Source organism: Chelonoidis abingdonii, chromosome 9 (genome assembly GCF_003597395.2).
Source record: "Chelonoidis abingdonii isolate Lonesome George chromosome 9, CheloAbing_2.0, whole genome shotgun sequence".
In the NCBI taxonomy this organism is placed as follows: domain Eukaryota; kingdom Metazoa; phylum Chordata; order Testudines; family Testudinidae; genus Chelonoidis; species Chelonoidis abingdonii.
Genome location: NC_133777.1, coordinates 80,074,437 through 80,096,747, shown reverse-complemented (window position 1 = coordinate 80,096,747; position 22,311 = coordinate 80,074,437). Strand labels below are relative to the sequence as shown.

Sequence of the window (22,311 nt, the reverse complement as noted above, 5' to 3'; positions counted from 1 at the left end):
GGGGGAATTTGGGACATGCAGGGCTGTGGCAGCCAGAGAAAGAGGTGACTTTCCCCAGCCCCAGAGCCGCGGCTGCCAGGGAGAGACCCCCCCCTCCTTCCCAGCCCCAGCTCTGTGGCAGGGGAGAGACCCCCCCTCCTTCCCAGCCCCAGCTCTGTGGCAGGGGAGAGACCCCCCCCTCCTTCCCAGCCCCAGCTCTGTGGCAGGGGAGAGACCCCCCCCCTCCTTTCCAGCCCTAGCTCTGTGGCAGGGGAGAGACCCCCCTCCTTCCCAGCCCCAGCTTGGGGGCTGCTGCAGTGGTGGAGTGAGGGTGCATCCATCGCGCTAGAAAGGTAAGACTACTGATATTAAAATATGAGTTGTGTGCTTTTATTTGTAGAACAAAAAAATGTTTTTTTTTTATATAGCGCTTTTATTCAAAGCACTTTACAATAGTTAGCTAATGGTACAAACAATATTTGGAAAGATCATTGAGTGGTCCGCTGAGACCCTCGGCAATTTTCAAGTGGTCTGTGGGGAAAAAAAGTTTGAGAACCATGGGCCTAGGGGCTATAACCTACCAGGTTCAGAGCCAGATCCATTTGGGAGCATTCTGATTTGGGGCCAACTCTAACAACAACACAAGCAAAAGGCGAACCCATGCTTGAGACTGTCTCGTCTAAGGAGAGCAGAGGCAGGCTGTCTCTCACAGCGAGGCACCTCATCTTCTGGAGACCTTAATTTGTAGGTAGGCCAGATAGCTTGAGCCCTCTGCCAACATCAGCTAGCCCATGGATTTCAGCTTATTTACACTGTGAGCTCATCAGGGCAAGGACCATCCATTTATGTTTATATAACATCTAGCACAATGGGACCCTGATCCAGCCTGGGGCCTCTGTGCATAACTTGCAGATAAAGTGGTGTTTAAACCAAACGCCTCACCTAGGAGTGCCTCCCCCTTTTAGATACAGGTCATTAGACTGAATCCATTTATTACTGTTTCATTTGGATCTTGCAACCAGCATATTAGACAGCACTCCAAATAAATAGAAATAGAAATATGTTAACTCAATGGCAAAAGTCTATGTATTTCTGAGGACATGAACTCTTAGCTGCTTATTTAGACTGTTCCGAAAGTGCGCGGAGTACTGACCTTTGCTTTGAGTTCCATTTCAGCATCCGACTCATCAAGCCAGCGATCAAAGTCAGGGGCTAGGAACAACGGGCGCCTCTCCTGTTTGGTGAGTCTTTCCCACCAGTTGCTTTCTTTTTTCTGCACGGTGATGTTCAGCTGCCTTTGAGTCACTTTGTACACCAGCTGCGAAACACACAATGCGGGGCAGACTCAAGAATGTGCCTCTTTAGAACTGGAGCCCTCATGACAAGAATGTTTTTGATTCAATCAGGGCTGGTGAAAGGTTCTGTGTTGACAGCTCTGGAGCGTGAAGTCCTCTATCATCGATATACATACAACACAGGCAGCAGCAGTGCGGCTTATTAGTGCTGCCCCAACCCTGACCTAGAGAGGTTGTGTCTAAGGATTTGTGTACCTGCCAGTCACAGGGAGCGAACCGCTTGCGCAGACAAACCTGAGCTAGTTTTCCTCCAGCTAGCAGCCAGCACCAACGGACGCCCAGGTTGCTGCAGCTTCATGGCTCTGGGGCTAGAGCTAGCTAGATTAAAACGAGCTCGGCTATGTGAGCGGCGATCATGCCCCAACTGCAGGATCGATATACTGCAAGGGAGAGAAGGCAGTTCAGTATCCACACCACAGGCTCTAGAGGGAGTTCGGGTGTGGGGGGGCTCAAGGCTGGGGCAGGGGATTGGGGTGCGGAGGGGGTGCGGAATGCAGGCTCTGGGAGGGGGTTAGGGCTGCTGGCTCCAGGAGGGGGCTCAGGGAGCAGGTTGGGGTGCAGGCTCTGGAAGGGAGTTGGGGTGCAGGAGGGGGCTCAGACCTGGGCCTTGGGGTGCAGAAGGGAGTGCTGGCTTTGGGAGGGTGTGTGGGGTGCAGGCTCTAGAGGGACTTCGGGTGCGGGGGGCTCAAGGGAGGGGATTGGGGTGCAGGAGGGGGGTGTGGGATGCAGGCTCTGGGAGGGCAGGCTGGGGGAAGGGGTTGTGTGCAGGAGGGGTTTGGTGTGTGGGCTCTGGCCAGGTGCTGCTTACCTCAGACAGCTCCTGGGCAGTGGTGCAGCAGGGCTTAGGCAGGTTCCCTGCCTGCCCTAGCCCCACACTGTTCCCGGACGGACACAGCGACCACGTCCAGCAGCGGCTCCTGGGCAGGGGGGGAGCTTCACACACTGCCCTGTGCGGGCTGGGAACAGGAACCGCCCTCTTCCCCTCCAGGAGCCACTGCCAGACATGGGAGGGAGCCTGCCTTAGTCCCATTGCGCTGCCTCACTGTTAGTGGCCGAATTCCCGGTCTGGCTGCAGGAGGGTTGGCAACCTGATTGCAATCGACTGGTTGATCATGGAGCCTCTGACAATCTCAGTCTCAGTGGCTGAGATTCACTGCCAGATGCTCCATGATTGACTGGCTGGTGACACTGCATTAGATGGTAACTATCTATTTCAGGCTGGAGTTGAACCAGTGACCTGAATGCAAAAAGCACTGGGTCCTGTTAGCCATCCCCTGAACCACCCAATCCTCCTTAATAAATACATTTCAGGCCAAGCATGAAGACACTGCTAGAACTGGCTGCGGTGAGTTCTCACTAATAAAACTTATAGTGGTAACAATTGAAGAAAGGGATCTCTCTTTCCCAAGAGGCAACTGCCCCAATTTTAAAAGGTCCTAAAATAACCTAGAAATATGGAAGTGCTGAGAGGCCGCTTGTGAAAGCTTCTCAGCTCTTTTGCGCTTTTCTTGTTTTATCAACTCCTGTGACAGAGAAAAACCCAGACTGGTGACCACACATTTGCACATGAAGGTCATGGACCAGGCACCTAGAAGCTACCAAAGAACCAGGCCAAATGGCGGGAAAGCCACTTCTCCATGTTTCTACTGGGGCTAGTTCATACAGTACAGTAACTCCATCTCCTAACTAAAACACCTGCTCCCCCTCAGAGAAAACAGTCAGTTGCCTGAGTTTAACCAGCAAGTTAGTGGTACGGAAACGTGACACAAAGGACCAGATAGGTGCCTTGTAGAATTTTCACCCTCAGTATTTTTGAACACCACACAAAACAACTACTGTATCCTTGATTGCCTAAATATATTTACAAAACTGCCTCTCTGTGTCCTATTCCAGCTATTAGCTAGATTCCCTCTGTCCAGGACTCTGCAACTGTTAAGGGCCAAGGCTTCTGCCAACTGAACTTTTCAATGTAGGAGATTAAAATGCACACAAGATAAAAATAACCCACTGTTCGATAGCGAGGGACAGTACATATTGAGGAGCGCATGTGTGGAGTTCAGGTTAAAAATTGAGCTGAAATAAATTAAGCTTCCAAGTTTTAGGTCCAAAATCTCATTTCTGGAACTGAAGTGTTCACATTTTTGAGGTCTTATGGAGAAGCTGGAGTTTTAATAAAACCTTAATTTCTTCAAGCAGGCAAGTTAAATTGTTTCTAACTCAACCACACTGAGACATATGATCAGGTGTATCTTCAGTGAATGGTCCTTCATTCCAGGTCTATCCTAGTGTAGCCAGGGGGTATGGCCTACCTCCATGCACTCCTACACCTACTTTAATGATATTTACATACATCACACAGTGGGGAAGGAGCTCTGATTACTTCCCTCTGGCAGCAGAGCTGTGTGGCTCTCCTTGGATGTGGTGGAGACAATGGATAATTAATGGACAGTTAAAGACTTTTGTTTACTTGCAAGCTGGCTAGCAGCCTTCTCTGAAAATATGAGCTACCAGTATGGAGCCACCTACAAACATCCCAGATTTAACCCTGTGACAGGAGGGTATCATGTCAATAAGCTGATGCTGTGGTTAGAGAACTAGACTGACTGGACCTACAGATATTTCTAGGGAAGATGTAAAACAGCTGAGCTGCACAACATGGGGCTCTGAATCTATTCAACAACCTAGTCACATGCTGGCCCCACTCTTGGTTAAATTTATTGAAAAAACTGGTGAAGTGATTTGGGAAGGAAGGGATGAAGGTCATGTGTCCAGGGCAGTATCATTAGCTCCATCAGCTAATAGGAAATGGTTTGTTACCACTGATTGCAAGGTGGTGCTCCCCACCTGCAGATCACCACAGCGTTTGAGGGGGTTGTCCTGGGGGATTCTGTTGCTCTTGCTGAGTCATCTAAAAAGATGGTGGCATTTGTTCCTCCTGTCTGAGGGTGCTTAGTCCTTCAAAATGCTGGTGATGCCCTGCTCTCTCTGCTCCAAGCAAGCCAGCCAGCCCTGCTGATCACCTTACTCCACGTCTAGCTCAAATGAGGGCCGACTGGCTGAGCTCAGTCTGATATGACAGATGCTAGAAAACTGGAGAAGACAACTAGAAGCTAGGGCCAAGGTAAGATCTGCCTCTCAGCAAGGGTATTTCTGTGTTTTGTTGTTTGAGTTTGCAATCTTGGGGTGGCTCGATTCCCACCTACTAGCTGACTGGAGAGCAACAGCTTTTCTCTACTCTATGTGGCACCAGCACAGTAGAATGGTTTCCCCTATGCACATTCACCCCCTGCTACCATTCTCCACTCCTTTGTCAGTGCACTTTGCATGGGGCTGCATCTCTGATCCATTCAGAAACTCACGCTGGTGCAAAACCCAGCAACCCTTTAATTAGCATATTCTATTAGTGCTGTGATCTGCCCTGGGTGCCTAATGGCTTCCAAGGGATTTGAAGATGTTGGTTTTGATCTAGAGCACTACAAGTGAGCTGGGACTTGCTTGCCTAAGGTCAGGTCTATGCTAGGGACTTTTGCCAGCATGGCTGTGTGGGCCAGGGCTGTGAAGAGGTGAGTTCCCTGACCAACACAGGAGTACAGCAAAAGTCCCCAGTGTAGATTCAATGATATCTGCAAAACTGTGCTTTTACTGGCATAGCTTGTTTCACTCATGTGGGGTGGTTTTACTATACCATAACTTTGCCAGAAATAGCTGAGTCCACACTGGGAGTGGTTCACTGGTACAGGAATACAGGTACCCTATATGAGCAAAGCGCTCCTACTATACCAGTCAAAGCATCGTTTTGTAGCTGTAACTGAAGCTACGCTATGGACTTTGGCTGGCACAGCTGTGCTGGTCCAGCGGGTTCCAGCACCTCAGTGACCTCATCTGCAGCAATATGGCCTCAGAGGCCACCTCTCCCCATGTGCTGTACCACTGTAGATGAGGTCACTGGAGCTCTCTTGGATAGGAGAGGGGGGTTGTTTTGTTTTTTGTAGTACAGAAACTAATGGAACAATCATCCCTTAAAGCGGGAGCACTGCTGGAGTACTTTCCAGTCAGTCAGTTCTCCCTCCTGACCCTGACCACCTCAGGTTAGATTTCCATGCTGTCTAGTAATGACACTGAAGATGCCACTTCCGTTGGGAGCCATAGCTCGCTCTCCAGTCCTGGCCTCAGATTACCCGAACAGCCTGCCAGCATGTTGTTTGGTCTTTATCAGAGATTTTAAACACATGTCAAGTCTCTTAGGGAAAAGACACTTATGCACTGGCAAAGAGGCTGTGCAGGTACACAAATACAGCAGGACATGCTCAGAGTGATTTCAGGTTAGATTAATGGCTGGTCCCCAAATAGGCCTGTGCCAATTTAACCAAATCAGTTTGCTAAAGCCAATATTATCATTTTGATGCAGTTCTGTGAGTGGACGCTTATCTCAGAATAGGAGCAACTTGAGTCTAGTAGCCAACTGACTTTAGTTAAATATCAACACTTTTTTTTATTCTGCTCTAAGAGTACCCAGGCACCACAATAGATTAATTTTAATTCTCACCTTTCATTATTTTGTTGCAAATCTTTGGGTAGACAAGGCCTGGAACTCTAATTATAGGGGAGTTTAAGTCAAAGAACTCTTTGCTTCTTTTACTGCAAAGTTTCACTTCTATATTGATGGGCTGGCAATTCCCTCAGAATTCAGCAATTTACCTCTCCAGAGAGGAGTTAAATTCTGCATTTCAAGGGAAGTGACTCCTCTCCTTTCTTCTCTGCTCAGCAAGATGGGAAGGGAAGTTCTATCTGCCCCAAGGAAGGAATTTCCCAGATTTACTGCAGCTATTCCGAGTGGGCAAATAAAAAAAGCCAGGACAAGTCTTGCTACAGCTGCTCCCCACTGGGAGTGAAGATCAGTTCTGCAGGACCCCCTGTGACTAAAAGGACAGGCAGATCTTGGTGTGCCGGGAAGGGTCAATCTTACCAGTTAGGCTCTTGCCTGTTACAAGACAGGAAATAAAACAGCACTTCACAGTAGGAGAGTTGCAACATGTTTGTGCTGGGATTCTGAGCACATGTCAAGATTTTTAGCAAGGTCACAGAATATGTAAGAGGTGTTATTGATTTATTTCAGAGAGGCTGCATTTCACATATGCTAACTTACCAGCGGATGATATTTTTCCCCCAACCTGGGATGTTTTGTTTAGAAAAACTGCTAGATTCTCTGCTATTTTACTGCTCCAATACATTTTTAAGCTACCCATCACTCGCTTCTGTAATTAATTTAAAGCCATGTTCCTGTAAACCCATATTTATGAGATCTGTGCGAGTAAAGGTTGCAGAATCGGGCTCAAAGACGGGGTATTGAACATGTACAGCATTTAGAACATCAAACATTAGTAAAATCATCTGTTATAGCATCAGGAAGCAAAGCAACAATTCTAAATAGCATCCCAGGAGATTTAAAGCATAGCCATTTTCTTTTGGGTTTTTTTTTTTGTTTTTTTTTTTTGAACAGTAAAACTTTTTCTTTTGTAAAACATAGAAGAAAAAAATACATACTTGGGGCATGACCGGTTCTAGAAACGCAAGCTGAAATTCATATATGTTGTCCCCCTTGGCACCATGACCCTGGGCTAAAAGAAAAGGAGCAACAAACAGTGTGAAGATACTAAAGAGTTCTTTCCCTCCCCCCACACCCCCGTATACAGTCTGCAAAATGTACTTCAGACAAACACTGAATCATATTTACAAAGTGCCCTCTCCTGCCCCACTGTGCTGCATGATCAAACTATTTAATAATGGACATGCAAAGACAGCGTTACAGATTTTTAGAACTTCATTCACTTTTAACGAAGTGACATTTAAAAATGCCCTGGGTGCCTTATGGGGAGTCAACATTCACTATGACAGAGAACAGTGCTGGAAAAGGACCTTCCTGTGAGGCAGGAATGGATGAGGCTCTAGGAGGAGCAAGTTCCACTCAGTAGGAGCGATCTCAGCAAAGGATCAGCTGCCCAACTTAAGATGCAATGGTGAAATCCCTAAAACATCAGTGATGACAGAGTGCAAATACGCGCCAGGATTCATCAGTCTCCTACGAAGCCAGGTCCTTCCCCATAAAATCCTCTGAAAGCCAGCAGGCTCATCAAACAATATACCATTTTAAAGGTTGTCATTGTAAAATAATCCTGTCCACATAAAGCTCGATACAATCCCACCATATTACTTTTTTTACCATAGGCTTCAGGGCCACAAGAGTGATATACAGGCTCAAGAATGCAGTATAAAAGATACAGAGTAGATTCCTAATGCAAAAAAAGCAACAGTTATGTTCCTAGCACTAACCTGACAAGCAAAACAGCAAACTCCGGTCCTTTAAGGTTGAACTGCTCACTCAAAACAAAACAAAAAACCTTTACAAAGGAATCTATTTACCTTTCAAATTGAATTTTAGTTCCTGGTCCAAAACCTGATAGTATTTGTACACAAGGTCTTTGTGACAGCAGTACTGCTTTCAATGTGAAGTTTAGGGAAAGACGCATGGAAAATCAGCTGACATATTTAAATGTGGTGCACAGTTGGTTTGTTTTTGTAAAAGGTCATATTTAATTTTTTTTAAAAAAAGTGGTGATCCTATCAACTACTACACCAGTACCTAAGACATTTATCTGAAACCCCCAAACCATCAGCTCCAGCTGTACTGTGTTACACTTCCGTCTAAAGGCTCTGATGTTCAAGCTCCTCTGGGCAAGTGTAGGGGTCCGGGATCGGGGCCTAAATCATTATGACTAAGAAAAGAAATTAGAAAAGTTGTGGCCAGTAATTCCTTGGCAATCCTACCCTCTGTCCAGCTAGGCTGCATGTCGCTAGGAGTCTACCCCTGCGGAGAGGGATCAGGAATGGTGTTAACGTTAAAACAAATTTAGTAACCTACCTTTGAAATGAAGCATGTTATCCGTAATGGTGATCTCAGGGCTCTGAGAAAAGAGAGGATGTTTTAGGCAGCAGGCGTGTACCCGTTTCAAACAAACTGTTTAATGCCAGGATTGTGGCAATTGAGCGGGATTCAGAATCTGACCCAAAAAGCCTGGGAGCTTCAAGCAGCAAAGTGCGCAGGTTCCAGTTACACCTGTGGTGCTCGAGCCTTTTTCTTGGAACCAAATGCCTAATGCACCTGGCATGAGATGAGGGAAGTGTAGTTAGGAGGGAGTCTCCCTGGCCTGTATACACCATGCATGGGATGGGGTGGCCCTGTACAAGGAGAGGAGGGTCTCCCTGGGTTGTATGCAGTCCATCCGAGGGGGTGCTGTAGAGCGGGGTGGGGAGAGGGGGGGTATTTCCCTGGGCTACATGCCCTATGCACGGGAGGGGAACGTGCTGTGCAGCAGGGAGGGGGTGTCTCCCTGGGCTGTACACACCAAGCCCAGGACAGAGACATTGTACAGGAGGGAAGGAGCGTCTCCCTGGGCTTCACTTCCCATGCATGGGATGGGGGCTCACTGGGTTGCATGCCCTGTGCACGTGATAGGAGTCTCCCTGGGCTGTATTTCCCATGCATGGGAGAGGGGCTCTGAGCAGCAGGGTGGGTGTCTCGCTGGGTTGCATGCCCTGTGCACGGGATAGGAATCTCCCTGAGCTGTACACGCACTGCATACAAGAGGGGCGCTGTACAGCGGGGTGGGGGCGGCTCCCCGGGCTGCCTGCCCCGTGCACGGGGCGGGCCCGGCGCGCGGGACACGGGGCCCGGCGGTACCTGCACGTCGCTCAGCTCCACTCGCAGGTAGAGCTCGCTGTGCCGCTGCGCCCAGTGCACGTGCGGGGTCAGGCTCTGGCTCTGGCTCTGCATGATGGCGGCGGCCGGGACGGGCCAGGCTGGGCTCCAACAGCTCCGCGCAGCGCCTGGCGAGGCTGGGGTGGCTGCAGGAACGCGGGGAGGAGCGAGCTCGCGGGCCGGTGCGCAGGCGCCCTGCCGCTGGCTCTCCCTGCCCATCTCCGGGAGTCAGGCGCCCTGTGGGGCAGGGCCCAGCCGGGGGCTTGGTACGTACTAGCCTGTGTATGGTGCGGCTGGAGCATGGGTAGCACCGGGGCGTGGTGCAGGTGGGCGAGGCGGTGCACGGTGCAGGTGGGCGAGGCAGTGCACGGTGCAGCCAGGCCACGGGTAGCGCTAGTGCAGGTGGGCGAGGCGGTGCACGGTGCAGGTGGGCTAGGCGGTGCATGGGGCAGGTGGGCGAGGCAGTGCACGGTGCAGCTAGGACACGGGTAGCGCTAGTGCAGGTGGGCGAGGCGGTGCATGGTGCAGGTGGGCGAGGCGGTGCACGGTGCAGGTGGGCTAGGCGGTGCATGGTGCAGGTGGGCGAGGCGGTGCACGGTGCAGGTGGGCGAGGCGGTGCACGGTGCAGCTAGGACACGGGTAGCGCTAGTGCAGGTGGGCTAGGCAGTGCACAGTGCAGCCGGGCCATGGGTAGCGCTGGTGCAGGCGGGCGAGGCAGTGCATGGTGCAGCGGGCCATGGGTAGCACCAGTACATGGTGCAACGAGGCCAGGTACTGCACTAGGGCTTGGTACAGTCAGGCGACAGGTCATCTGTTCAGCAAGGCTAGGGATTGCAGCATCGATGTGTGGAACAGTGGGGCTATGGACAGCACTGGTGCTTGGTGCAGCAGGGACAAGGGGTTTTACCACACCTGTTGCGTTGATGGCACTGATGCCCCAGGAAGAGGCTAATTGGATTAATGAGGTTTCTGGCTGCTCTGGCTCTGGAGTTGCTGAGGCCAGTTGTGCTGGGTGTCTGTGCAGAGCGCCATTCTGGCCCAGTTCAGGACTATGTGGCCACCATGGGATTATTCCAGGTGATTTTTGGTTCCCCTGTCTGGCTCTGATGACAGCTTTTGACAGTAAAGCTTTTAATACTGTCTTACATGACCTTCTCATAAACAAATTAGGGAAATGCAGCCTAGATGGAGCTACTACAAGGTGGGTGCATAACTGTTTGGAAAACCGTTCCCCGAGAGTAGTTATCACTGGTTCACAGTCAGGCTGGAAGGGCATATTGAGTAGAGTCCCACAGGGATCAGTTCTGGGTCTGGTTCTGTTCAAAATCTTCATTAACAATTTAGATTAATGGCACAGAGAGTTCACTTATAAAGTCTGTGGACAGTACCAAGCTGGGAGGGGTTGCAAGTGTTTAGGAGGATAGGATTAAAATTCAAAATGATCTGGACAAACTGGAGAAATGGTATCAAGTAAATAGGATGAAATTCAAAGTCCTCCACTTAGGCAGGAACAATCAGCTGCGCACATGCAAAATGGGAAATGACTGCCTAGGAGCCTAGGAAGGAGCACTGCGGAAAGGGATCCGGGGGTCATAGTGGACCGCAAGCTAAATATATGTCAACAGTGTAACACAGTTACCAAAAAAGCAAATGTCATTCTGGGATGTATTAGCAGGAGTGTTGTAAGCAAGACACGGAAGTAATTCTTCCGCTCTACTCTGCTCTGATTAGGCCTCAGCTGCAGTATTGTGTCCAGTTCTGGGCACCACATTTCGGGAAGGATGTGGATAAATTGGAGAGAGTCCAGAGAAGCTCAGTAAAAATTACTAAAGGTCTAGAAAACATGACCTCTCTTCCAGACTAAATAAACCCAATTTTTTCAATTTTCCCTCATAGAAGAAAACTGTTATGTCCCCTGTAATGTCAAGTATTTAAAAGGTTGTTACAAGGAGGAAGAAAATTTATTTGCTTTTTTTAACCTTTGAGGATAGGACAAGAAGCAATAGGCTTAAATTGCAGCAAGGGTGATTTAGGTTGGGCATTAGGAAAAACTTCCTGTCAGAGTGGTTAAGTACTAGAATAAATTGCCTAGGGAGGTTGTGGAATCTCTGTCATTGGAGATTTTTAAGAGCAGGTTAGACAAACACCTGTCAGGAATGGTCTAGATAATGAGTCCTGCCATGATTGCTAGGGATTGAACTAGATGACCTTTCGAGGTTCCTTCCGTTTCTATGATTCCACGACAGTGTCTAGAACAAGGTAGTAGAGATTTCCCTGTTCATCTTGGACTGACACGCTGCTCCATTAAAGGCCACACGGGACTCTTCATTGTGATCTTTATGGTCTTGCCCATCAGTACAATGGTTCCTGCCTGACCTCTCCCCTTGCTTCACCCATATAGATCACCTCTGTTTAGGGATGTGCCGTGGTGGATGAAGGGAGAGGGATGCAGTTTGAGTGCTGTCACTTGAGACCAAGTTGCCACATGTGGCCTTTCTGAAGCTGTGGCTATGCTAGAAGTGGAAGGAGTCATCTCCATCTCCCCTGCAGCAGCCCTTAGAGGTGCCACCCCAGGGAGCTGATAGCCTGGTTAAACCTGGCAGCAGCCACTTAGCTGCAGAGTTGGTTTCTCTCTTGGTGAAGTACTTTAGTGCTACTTTGTGGATAAAATTGTGCAGATCCTGACTGAGCAGTCTGAATCCTCTGAGGCACAGCAGCGTCTTGAGGGCACAAACCCCAAGTCCTCCTGCGTTTCAGACAGTGCTGTGGGTTGGATCTATGTCCTTCCTAGCTGGAGAAGGCCATCCACTGTTAGCTGAGATGATCGGTGTTTCCCCGTGGGACATAGCTTGTCCACTGGCCTGAAGACAGCTGAATGCTGACAGTTGCTTCCTAATGATAAATCATTGAAAAGACTTTCAGGACAATGAGGAACCTCAGATTTCCTTGATCCCAGAGACAAAGAGATCTGCATCTTAGCAAAGAAACAGCATGAGGTCTCCTTTCCCCTCCAGACCCTCTGTCTCTTGCTTCTCAGCTAGAAATGCTTTTCAGTCTGGGACGGAGACTATAAAAAGGAGGAGTAAACAGCCCAAGACCTCTTTTTCTCCTCTTGTCCATATCACTCTCCACACCTGAGAAGACAAAAGAATCAGCTGTTGGACTCTGGGGAAGGGGGCCAGACCTGAAAGTTTGGTCAGTAATGCTGTTGTAAGCATGTAGTGAGAAACTGCTTTGAATCTAATATAGTTTTGTTAAGCTAGGTTCTGGAAAACATTTTAATCTATATTGTAACCATTTCTGACTTTTCTGCCTCATTACTTGTATTGAAAATCTTTGTCGTTAAAACAATAAAACAAGTTTATTATCTAATCCAGTGTGTTTTAAGTTAAAGTGTCTGAGAACTCCATTAGGGTGTCAAGTATCAGAGGGGTAGCCGTGTTAGTCTGACATGCATCCGATGAAGTGGGTATTCACCACGAATGCTCATGCTCCAATGCGTCTGTTTGTCTATAATCGTCTATAAGGTGCCACAGGACTCTTTGCTCCATTAGGGTGGTAAGCTGGTGCATATTATTCCCTTAAAGGAATAACAGATGTCATATATTTCAACTCTCCATGAAAGGGCTGGACATACGAAGACATACATTTCTGGGGGGAAAATCCAGGACTAGGAGTGTATTGGGTTCTTCCTCCCTCCAGTGTAACCAAGGATAGTGAGACCCAGAGTGTAAGTCAAGTGTGGCTGTCAGACACTCAGCATGGGGCTTGCATGCTGGCAGGCTGTGAGTGGCCCAGGTGGGAGCTACTTCTGTAAGGTATTGTAAGGCACCCAAAGTTGCAGGACAGGGGTGACCCTGCCCCTCACTGGTTTCAGTTGCACCCTGGTATGTCACAAGTACCCACTGAAGTCAATGGAAAAGCTCCACAGGCATTGGACTGGGCTCACAATGCATACATTTGTGACTATTTCTACAGAGCTGTCATGGTGAATAGTGATTCTGGTTTCCACCTAGTGGACAATCTCCTTGTGTTTGAAAACAGATATATGTGTTTAACCCTGAAGTTAGCTTTTTGTTTTATGAGACTAAATTCTCTGTCTGTTGAATTTCTCTTGGGCCATTTCCAGATCTATCCATCATACAAATGAAGGCTCCACTCCTGCAGTGAGATCTGCAGAGGTGTATACCTGTGCCTGTATAAAGCCCAATTGACACGATGTGAATCCTTGCAGGTGTGTGTGGTGCACCAGCACAGATCCACTTGCAAGATAGGGACCTAATGGACTGCAGAACATTTTAATTCTGGGATGTCCTGAAAGCAAACTGGCTGGTAACAGCTAGATTAGATTTCTAGGTTCCCCGGTTTGCTTTACAATCCCATCAGCTATTCAAAGAAACGCTGGAATGAAAGGAAACACACAAACACGTCTCAATTTAAAATTAAACACAGTGAGGCAAGTGCCTTGTTTGACTTGCTCCAAACACCGCCAGTATATACAACATTATGTCGACACCCTTTATATGTGACATGATCAGCCTCCCCCCGTGGTTAGAGATGGGACAGTGCATGGAAGTCATGGAATGATAGGACAATTTGGGTTGATTTTACTCCTTTCTCTGTTTGCTCTTGTTACAATGTAACTATTTTTCTTTTAGTAGGGTCAAGTGTTACATTTTTATTTCCTACTGACAATGCAAAAGGTGTAAAAATCAACAGCAGATGGGACCAAGGCACTTGAGTTGAGGTGGCATTCGTTTGTACCACGTGTAATCTTGTCTTTGACCTTGGATTAGGGATTTAGCATATCTGATTTCATTAAGTAGAAAGGTATTGGTAGCAGCTCCACAGTTCAGATTGTGTAGAGATTTGTAGTTTTTATTTGGCATCAAATCCTATGGTTAGCAATGGACTTTTTTTTTTTTTTTTTTTTTTAAACATGTGCCAAATATGCACCATTTAACTCCTAGGGTACAGGTTTAGTAGGACTAAAAATATTGTTTGCATGGGACAGCTGAAAGGGATGGAAACTAAGCAGATTCTTAAAGACATTGTTGATTAAGCAGTGAAATTCCCCTGAAATTCCCCAAAATTCTGAAAACTGTGGAGCAAAGTAGATTGTGAGTGTCACAGTTTCAGGGTAACTGCACCTCTGTCTCTTCCCCGTGGGCCACTCCAGGAATATCCCATCAGGTCTCCAGCTGTCACCTGTTTCTGAGCTGGGATCTGTTGCCTCACTCCCTTCTGAATGGGGGCTTGAAACCTGCTCAGATCCCTGTCCTACACTGAGTATCCCCCAGCAAGGTAGTCTGCTGAAAGAACAGCACCTGGCTCTGCTCTTTTTTATGGGTGCCCCCCACAAGCTCTTTCTCAGCAAAGTACATTTATTTTAAAGATGATAGTTCTTAGGTTACCTCTGGTGAGCTTTTAGCAGGCATATATCAGTCTTATGGGGCCCTACTAAGCCAAAGACTTTTCAACCCTTCTGCAAGATCTGCGGACCCTCTGGGACAATCCTGCTGTTTGCTGGATGAAAATGAGCACCCTGTGTCAGCTCAAGCTCAGCTTTTTAAACCAAAAGTTTGTTCTTTGGCGTAGTTTCTGGAAAACCCAGTTTGACTGACTACCCTAGGGGCTCTGGTACAAGCCTCAGGGTACTACGCCCCTTCCCTAACCAATGCCCCTGTTTTGTCGTAAAAACAACAGGAATACTTCTGGCAACCTAGAGACTAACAAATTTATTTGAGCAAAAGCTTTCAGTAACCTGGGGCTTGTAAACAACTCTTATCTTCAGAAGTTAAGTTGTCTCTTTTCCAAGTTGAAAAGTCCCAATCTGGAATGGCTTCCATCTGAGGAGAGATTAATTATACACATAATCATTTTTGTTGTCCTTTTCCAAGTCCAATATATCTTTTTTTATGCAATGGGGCGAAAACATCTGCATGCAGTATTCAAGATGTGGGTGTACTACGGATTTATATAGAGTCAATCTGATATTTTCCTGTACCGTATTCTCTATCCCTTAATGATTCCCAACCTTCTGTTTGCTTTTTTGCACAGAGGGGATGTTTTTAGAGGACTATCCACGATGACTCCCTTTCTTGAGCAGCTAATTTAGACCCAGCACTTGATAGGTAGAGCTGGGGTTTTGTTTTATTTATGTGGATCATTATTGTTTAATAATTTTCTCTGGTGTTTGGACCTTGACCAGGACATTTGGCCCTTGCCAAAAGAGCCGGGGCTACCCCTGCTTTGGGGGTGTCTGCCCCCAGCCAAGGCTCACGGAGCCCCTGCCTGAGGCCCGGGAATGGGCCCCGACCCCTCACTCGGCGGGAGGCCCGGGCAGGGCGCGGCGCTGCGCCGCCTGAGGAGCAGGAAGAGGCGGGCGCGCTGCGCACCAGCAGCGCCTCCTCCCTCCCTGCCGGGGGCAGTGTCCCGGCTCGGCCGCGCGGGGCGGCGCTCGGCGGGCCGGGCTCCGGCTCCGGAGCGAAGGGACTTGAGGAAACGGAAGCGCCGGCTGCGATCGCCGCCCCCTGTCCGGGCCATCCGCGCGGCTGCCCGCGGGCAGCGCCACCGGACGGGAGCCGCCAGCCGCCGCCGCGCTGTGAGTAACGGGCCGGGGAGCCGCGCCTGTCACGTGGCGATAGGGCCGGTACCCACCATGCTCCCCCCGCGGGCGGCAACCGCTCCCCCCCCGGGGCTCCCTCCGCGGGGCGGCAACTCCCCCCACCCGGGGCTGCAACTGCCCCTCTGCAGGCCGCCCCCCGCCCCCGAGTAGAGCTCAGCTGGGCTTTATATCCCGCCTCGGGGCTGTACGTAGAGCCAGCGCTCCGACCCCCCCCCAGGGCCACATGCAGAGTCAAGCGCTGCCCCCATAGGGCAACCGGTCCCCCCCCCGCAGGCTCTACACACACAGCCGGTGCCCCCCCCCCCGTAGGCTCTACACACACGGCCAGTGCTCCTGCAGGGCTACACACACGCCAGTGCTCTGCCCCCCCCCCCCCCGCAGGGTACACACATAGCCAGGGCGTCCCGGCCCACAGGCTCTACATACACAGCCATCCCCCCCCGCCCCACAGGCTCTACACACACAGCCAGTGCCTGCCCCCCCCCCCCCCGCAGGGTACACACATAGCCAGTGCGTCCTGCCCACAGGCTCTACATACACAGCCATGCCCCCCCGCCCCCACAGGCTCTACATAACACAACCAGTGTGCCCCCCTTCAGGGCTACACACAGCCGGCGCCCCCCGCCCCCCGCAGGTACACAACATAGCCATGCGTCCTGCCCCACAGGCTCTACATACACAGCCAGTGCCCCCCCCCGCCCCCCGCAGGCTCTACATACACAACCAGTGTGCCCCCCCTTCAGGCTAACACAAGCCGGCGCCCCCCCCCCCCCCGTAGGGCTGCACACAGCCAGCACTCCCTCTTTCTCCTCTTCCACAACACATACTTCTCTTTTACCTTGAGAATGCTCCCACTCCCATAGCCCCCCTCCCTGTCCCATCCCTCCTCAGGGCTACACACAATCCTTGGGCTCCCCACATACACAACCTTGCAAATGTACACACACGCCGGGCTCCTGTGTTCCTTCTCCAGTGGGGCTGGACACCCATGGCTGGGCTTCCTCATCTCTGGACTACCCCTGGGCTTCCTCCCCATACTACCTGTGTACACGCAACCTTGCTGTGCCTCCCCACCTGCCAGATCTCACAACCCGCACACTTTGTCTCCCTAATCCTGCAGGGCTCCATACACTCCCCCACACATATGTGCCACCCGCTCCCCACTGCTGGTCCCACACTAGCCCCCATGCTCTCCTTCCCCCTCTGCCTACAGAAAGTCTTTTGTAATAACTTCTCCTCCCCGCGTTCCCTCTAAGGGCTCTTCCCGTAAGGGCCTTATCTGCTGGACTCTCATACCCTCTATAGCGCCAAGGGACTTATCTGCAGGAACGGTCTCCCTGCCCCCATGCACCTGTGCCCCACACAGGGGGATGTTTCCCTTCCCACATGCATGCACCTGCTTCTTCCCTCCTCCGACATACCACTCACATGCAGGACCCTTCCCCAGCTGGGTCATGCCAATAGGGGCATCCTGGCAGAGTATGTTTGAACAGGGAGCTGCTGTGCAGACAGCATTGCCAGGTGGGGAAGGCTGTTGGGAAGACCGAACTCAGAGCATGAGAGTAAAATGCAACAGGGCTTGGACAGAGCCTCTTTCTATCTGGGTCAATACCCTCCAGAGAGATCAGTCAGGCCTGAGTGGTTTCTTTCCTCACCCCACTCACACTCCAGTTAACACTGGGGATATTTAAAGTATGGTTGCAGGGAAGAAATCTCAGGCCTTCCATTTAGGTATCTCATATTCTTCTCAACCCCCAAAGCAGTTATCGTAGCCTTTCTCTCTGCTCCCCTTAATAGAAAGAGAGATTGGGGTTGGGGAGGGTATTAGTTAAGAATCAGCAAAGTAATATTAATAACAAGTTCTTATACAGCCCTTCTCATCCATGTGTCTCAAAGTGCTGTACAAAGGAGGTCAGTATGATTAGACTTTACAGGTGGGAAAACTGAGGCACAGGGAGGGGAAAGTGACTTGCCAAAGTCCATCTAACCGGTCAGCATCAAGTCAGGAATAGAGCCCAGAACTTCTGCCTCCCAGCCCAGTGCTCTGTCTTCTAAACCATGCTGCCTCCGTTTCCAAAAGAGGAAGTGATCCTTTTGCCACCCTTTGCCAGGCAGCTTTCAGGGCCAGGCATGCCACAGATGCCTGACTCTTACAGACTGAAAGCTGTTTGTTTTCGGCTGGTCATACTCCAGCTTCTTCTCCTATTGCAACATCCTTTCTTGACTTCTAATGCATTTGAATAGCATACAAGTTGTAGCTATAACAAGAAAATGTGTCTTCCTAATTGGCTGTGTGGGCAGATGTATGGGTGTTCAGCAAACTCTAAAACCTGACCTGCCTGACACTTGCACAGCTAAGCTACTCCAAAGGATGTTATTCATAAGATATTGTTCTGTGGTCATTAACAAGGAGACACAAATGTGGGCATCTGATCCCTCACTACCTCTCCATCCTCTGCGTAGGATGCAGTTATGCTATTAAGTGGGCTTAAGGAAGTGTTGTTTTGATTCCTGAATATATTTGGGAGGGGAACGAAGAGGATTTGGAGGGGCTGTTGTGTGTGTCAACTAAGTGAAAGGGGCTGATGACATTTGTTATTCAAATTTAGCTGTGCGTGGGCAGACCCCTGCACCTACGTAAAATCCCACTGACTACAATTTTTTACGTGGGTAGACATTTTTCATGCTTATCTGCCGGTTAAAAGTTGTTGAAAACACTCCAGAATTTTGGAAACCTACCTGGGTAAGTGGGTGGCAATAACCGAAATCATTTTGTTGGACTCTACAAAATATACAAGAGGCTTCTGATGCAAGTGTGAGGCCTGACCTCTTAAGTTCTGTTAGGTTATGAGCAAAGCATTGCTTTAACCCAGTTAAGATTTTGGACACTCACGCAAATGTTCATTGATTGTGATGGATGAGGCATTTAGTTTCTGCTACCTGTTTTGTGCTTCGTTAATGGCCTGGACAAAGGAAAAACAGGGCAGAGATTTAGGCTACGTCTACAGTGCACGATTATTTCGAATTAGCTTAAACCGATATTACAAAACAGATCTAATAAAATCGTTTTAGTGCGTCCACAGTGGATAACGAAATCAACTGTTTGCGTCCATGGTCCAAAGCTACCATCGATTTCAGGAGCGGTGCACTGTGGGTAGCTGTTCCTCAGCTATCCCATAGTTCCCACTTCCGTGTTGAGAGCACAGTGCCTGATGGGCAGAAAACAATGCCCTGTGTGGGTACAGCCTCACCTCCTGCCCTTTGTGAAGCATGACACAACCTATATGAGTTCTATATATTCCCATGAGTGACTTGAGGCAAGAACGCATAGCACAGCAATCTGACCCAGATCACAAACGGTATCCTTACCGGGTGTCAAACCTCGCGTCTGAGCTCTGCGGTGCTGGACTATACTGAACAATGAACTGCAAGGCAGGAGGAGAGGAGAGGTGCTATTGTGAGCGCGAGGACAGCGGATGACAGATGGAGGCAGAATTCTGCCATAACTGCTGCCCCAGCGTTTTGGAGCTACTGCTTAATAACGGCATCTTTACCCAATTGAATGCCGAATTGGGCACGGAAAACAAGCACAGACTGGTGGGACCGATTGTTTAACTTGTGGCTGATCGCAGTTGGCTTGCGAAACTTTCGCAGCGTAAGAGCACTTCTGAACTTTGTTGACATGCTTTCCCTGCCTGAAACCCTATTAATACATTACATGAAGAGCAGCCCTCACAGTGGAGAAGCCGAGTGGCATAGCCACTCTGGAAGCTTGCAACGCCATTACAGTACGTCAGTCGGGATCCAATTGGAGTGCAAAATCTACTGTGGGGGCTGCAGTGATGCAAGTACCAAAGCAATTCGTTTAGTGCTGCACGGAAGGTGTGACTCTGGGAAACGTCAGGTGATAGTGATGGCTTTGCATGCAATGGTTTTCCGAACTTTGGTTGGGGCCATAGATAGGCCATATCCCTATCTTGGCCCCAGAACACCAGGCACCAGTACGTGAACCGCAAGGGGTACTTTTCAATGGCTGCAAGCACTGATGTGGACCAAAACGGACGTTTCACCCACATCCACGTGGGATTGCAGAAGGGTTTCATGAGCGCTCGTGCTTCAGTGAGACGAGTCTGTTTAAACGGCTGCGCAGGGAATTACTTCCCAGACCAGAAAATAACCGTGGAATGTTCAAATGTCTATAGTTATCCTGGGGGACCCAGCCTACCCCTTGATGCCCCATGCTCATGAACCATACACTGGCAGCCTGGGGATAGTGGTCAGGAGCTGTTCAACTACAGGCTGAGCAAGTGCCGGATGGTGCGTAGAATGGCATTTGGCCGTTTTAAAGGGGTCGCTTGGCGACAATTTACTTACTCGCTCGACCTCAGGCCAAACGGGTGTCCTGCTTGCTATATGCTGCTTTGCTTGTCGTGCTTCCACTAATCTGTGAGACTAGGTGGGAGACATTTATGGCTGAGGTGGGAGGCTGAGGCAAAATCACCTGGCCGCTGAGTACGAGCAGCAGAGACCAGATTAGAAGAGCACACCTGGAGGTGCTGCACTCAGGAAGCCTTGAAAACGAGTTTCAGCACGCCCGGGTACGGTGCTATGACTCTGTTTGCTTCCCCTTGGATGAACCCTCTGACTTGATGGACTTATTCAGTGTAAGCACCACCCTCCCCCTTTTGATTACAGGTTTGGCAAGGAAATAAATTCAGTGTCTCGTTTTTAGAAATATTTATTATTCATTAAAGTAATTATGCATCTGTTAAAAATCATGTGTTTTTCCTTTTACTACTGTTCCCTGTAAGCAACCCACCTCCCCTTTCGATGATATTCTTTCTTCAAATGAACTATAAAAAAAGGCAGAGATTAGGAAGGTTCCCTGGCATGCTGTGCTGGAAGGAGGGGAAGGGAAGCCATTAGGCACATTGTAGCGTAATTAGCCTTTTACTTGAACTCTCCAGGGGGGTGGGGGAGCAGGCGGGTGCAGAAAGGCCTTCCCCCACGCGTGTCTTACATGTCATAGGTGAGGGAGATATGGACGTGGCTTGCAGGGAGGTTATACAGGGGCTGCAGCGGCACTCTGCTCTGCGCTGCTTTTCCTGAAATCCACCATGCGTTGGAGGATATCTTGAGCACGCAAGCAGATCCAGCGTTGATCTTGCAACGTGGTCTTCCTGCCTTAGCCCTTCATATCGTTCATGCATCTTCCTTTGTATTTGCTAACATCCTTCCAATCTTCTGTTTATCCCTCTCATTGGTGTTACTTCAATTAATTTCTGTGAACATTTATCTCGCGTCGTCTTTTCCTCCGCCGTATCTGAGAGTCACGCCTACAGTTGATATAGGTCGTAGGTATCTGCCATGATATACGGTCAAACAATAGAGAGATGGATAATAGGCAAATGTTGGATCGATCTGCTTTTATCGACAATGATTAGTTAGCTCCTGTTCATATACGACATATCCACCTTACGAAGGCACAGTGATCTCTTACAATGTGCGATTTGTCACGTGTTAATATATTCGTGTCTGTGTAGACTGGTGTGGCACACACACGACGCAGGTAACGGCAACCGTAACATCAGGCGATGTAAAGTAAGCTTAAATCGACTCGCCGCCGCACAGTGATCTTATATGATCCCGCCTGCTCCTGTAAGAGAACCCTGCAAGGACCCAAACTCCCCTGCTTTCACATCACCAACAGCGCCATGGCTTCCTATTCATGAACGACGGCAGCTAGTGATCACCTACTATCACCCCCGCAGGCGCGTTGTGGTAGCGAAGAATTCGCTTGCAGACAGAACTCGTCGTCGGCTATCCTCCTCATCAAGTCCCGCTCGCCATTCCCAGCCAAAAGACGCCAATGTCTGCCCCCTATCATTCCTGATTTCTACAAGGTACGATGGATGATCTCTCCCCTGACAACTCGATCTTACGATCGTTGTTTCGTAATGCCTTCAGGTGCAAGCCTCAATGCCTGCAGTACCAAATATTGCAAAATGCATGGCGTGAAAAGTTACCTACTATGGGGAACGATAAGGCGTTGCCAACTCTCATGGCAAATAGCTCTTTTCTACATGCCCTTGAAGAGATTCATAAGAGCGATTTCGGCAGCTCATAACATCCGTTCAACTGAATATATAGTTTAACAGGAATCATCCCAAGTAACGAATTTTCCTACAGAATGCTGCGACTTGCACAAAAGCCCTGGTCGGTCAATGCGATCTAATATAAAACCATCTTGTTGTTCCCATTCCGTGTTTGATACGATGAAGGGACACTTACCGGAGGTCGCTTCACATGGCTTCATGCTGGGCTTGTCGCTTGTGAGCGCAGGACTGGTAATGTCTGGGGTCCTCAAATAGATCCTGGCTTCCTGGGGTTTACGGGACTGCTGGTAGCTTCTCACGTTCAGTTCATCCTCTATCCTTCCTCTCCACTTCCCCTCGGCGTACATATCACCAAACAGTTGATATCAATCCAATCTGAGATCACGCACAGGTGGGCATCTGTAGCAGTTGAACCCCAAATTGCATTAGTTCAGCATAGAAGCGCATCTTTCGGCTCAGAGCTGACCCTCCGTTTGC

At 49.3% G+C, this 22,311-nt stretch overlaps 2 protein-coding genes across 6 annotated transcripts in view; one reads left to right on the top strand and one right to left on the bottom strand.

The window, feature by feature from the left end:
- Nucleotides 1-9,239, bottom strand: part of HACD3 (3-hydroxyacyl-CoA dehydratase 3) — a 19,310-nt gene extending 10,071 nt beyond the window's left edge. For both annotated transcript variants that reach the window (XM_032766050.2, XM_032766049.2), the window contains exons 1-4: nt 9,073-9,239; nt 8,254-8,296; nt 6,879-6,952; nt 1,133-1,297 (exon numbers count right to left, since the gene is read on the bottom strand). In XM_032766050.2, coding sequence (XP_032621941.1) covers nt 1,133-1,297; nt 6,879-6,952; nt 8,254-8,296; nt 9,073-9,165 — 375 coding nt within the window. In that variant the 5' untranslated portion in view covers nt 9,166-9,239. The remainder of the gene's footprint in view (nt 1-1,132; nt 1,298-6,878; nt 6,953-8,253; nt 8,297-9,072) is intronic.
- Nucleotides 9,240-15,510: 6,271 nt separating this feature from the next.
- Nucleotides 15,511-22,311, top strand: part of DPP8 (dipeptidyl peptidase 8) — a 54,279-nt gene continuing 47,478 nt past the window's right edge. For 3 of the 4 annotated variants that reach the window (XM_032766034.1, XM_032766035.1, XM_032766036.2), the window contains exon 1: nt 15,649-15,694. The gene's annotated coding sequence lies outside the window, so the exon portion shown is untranslated. Of the gene's footprint in view, nt 15,695-22,311 lie in introns of all 4 variants that reach the window. The other variant, XM_032766032.2, reaches the window with a different exon arrangement.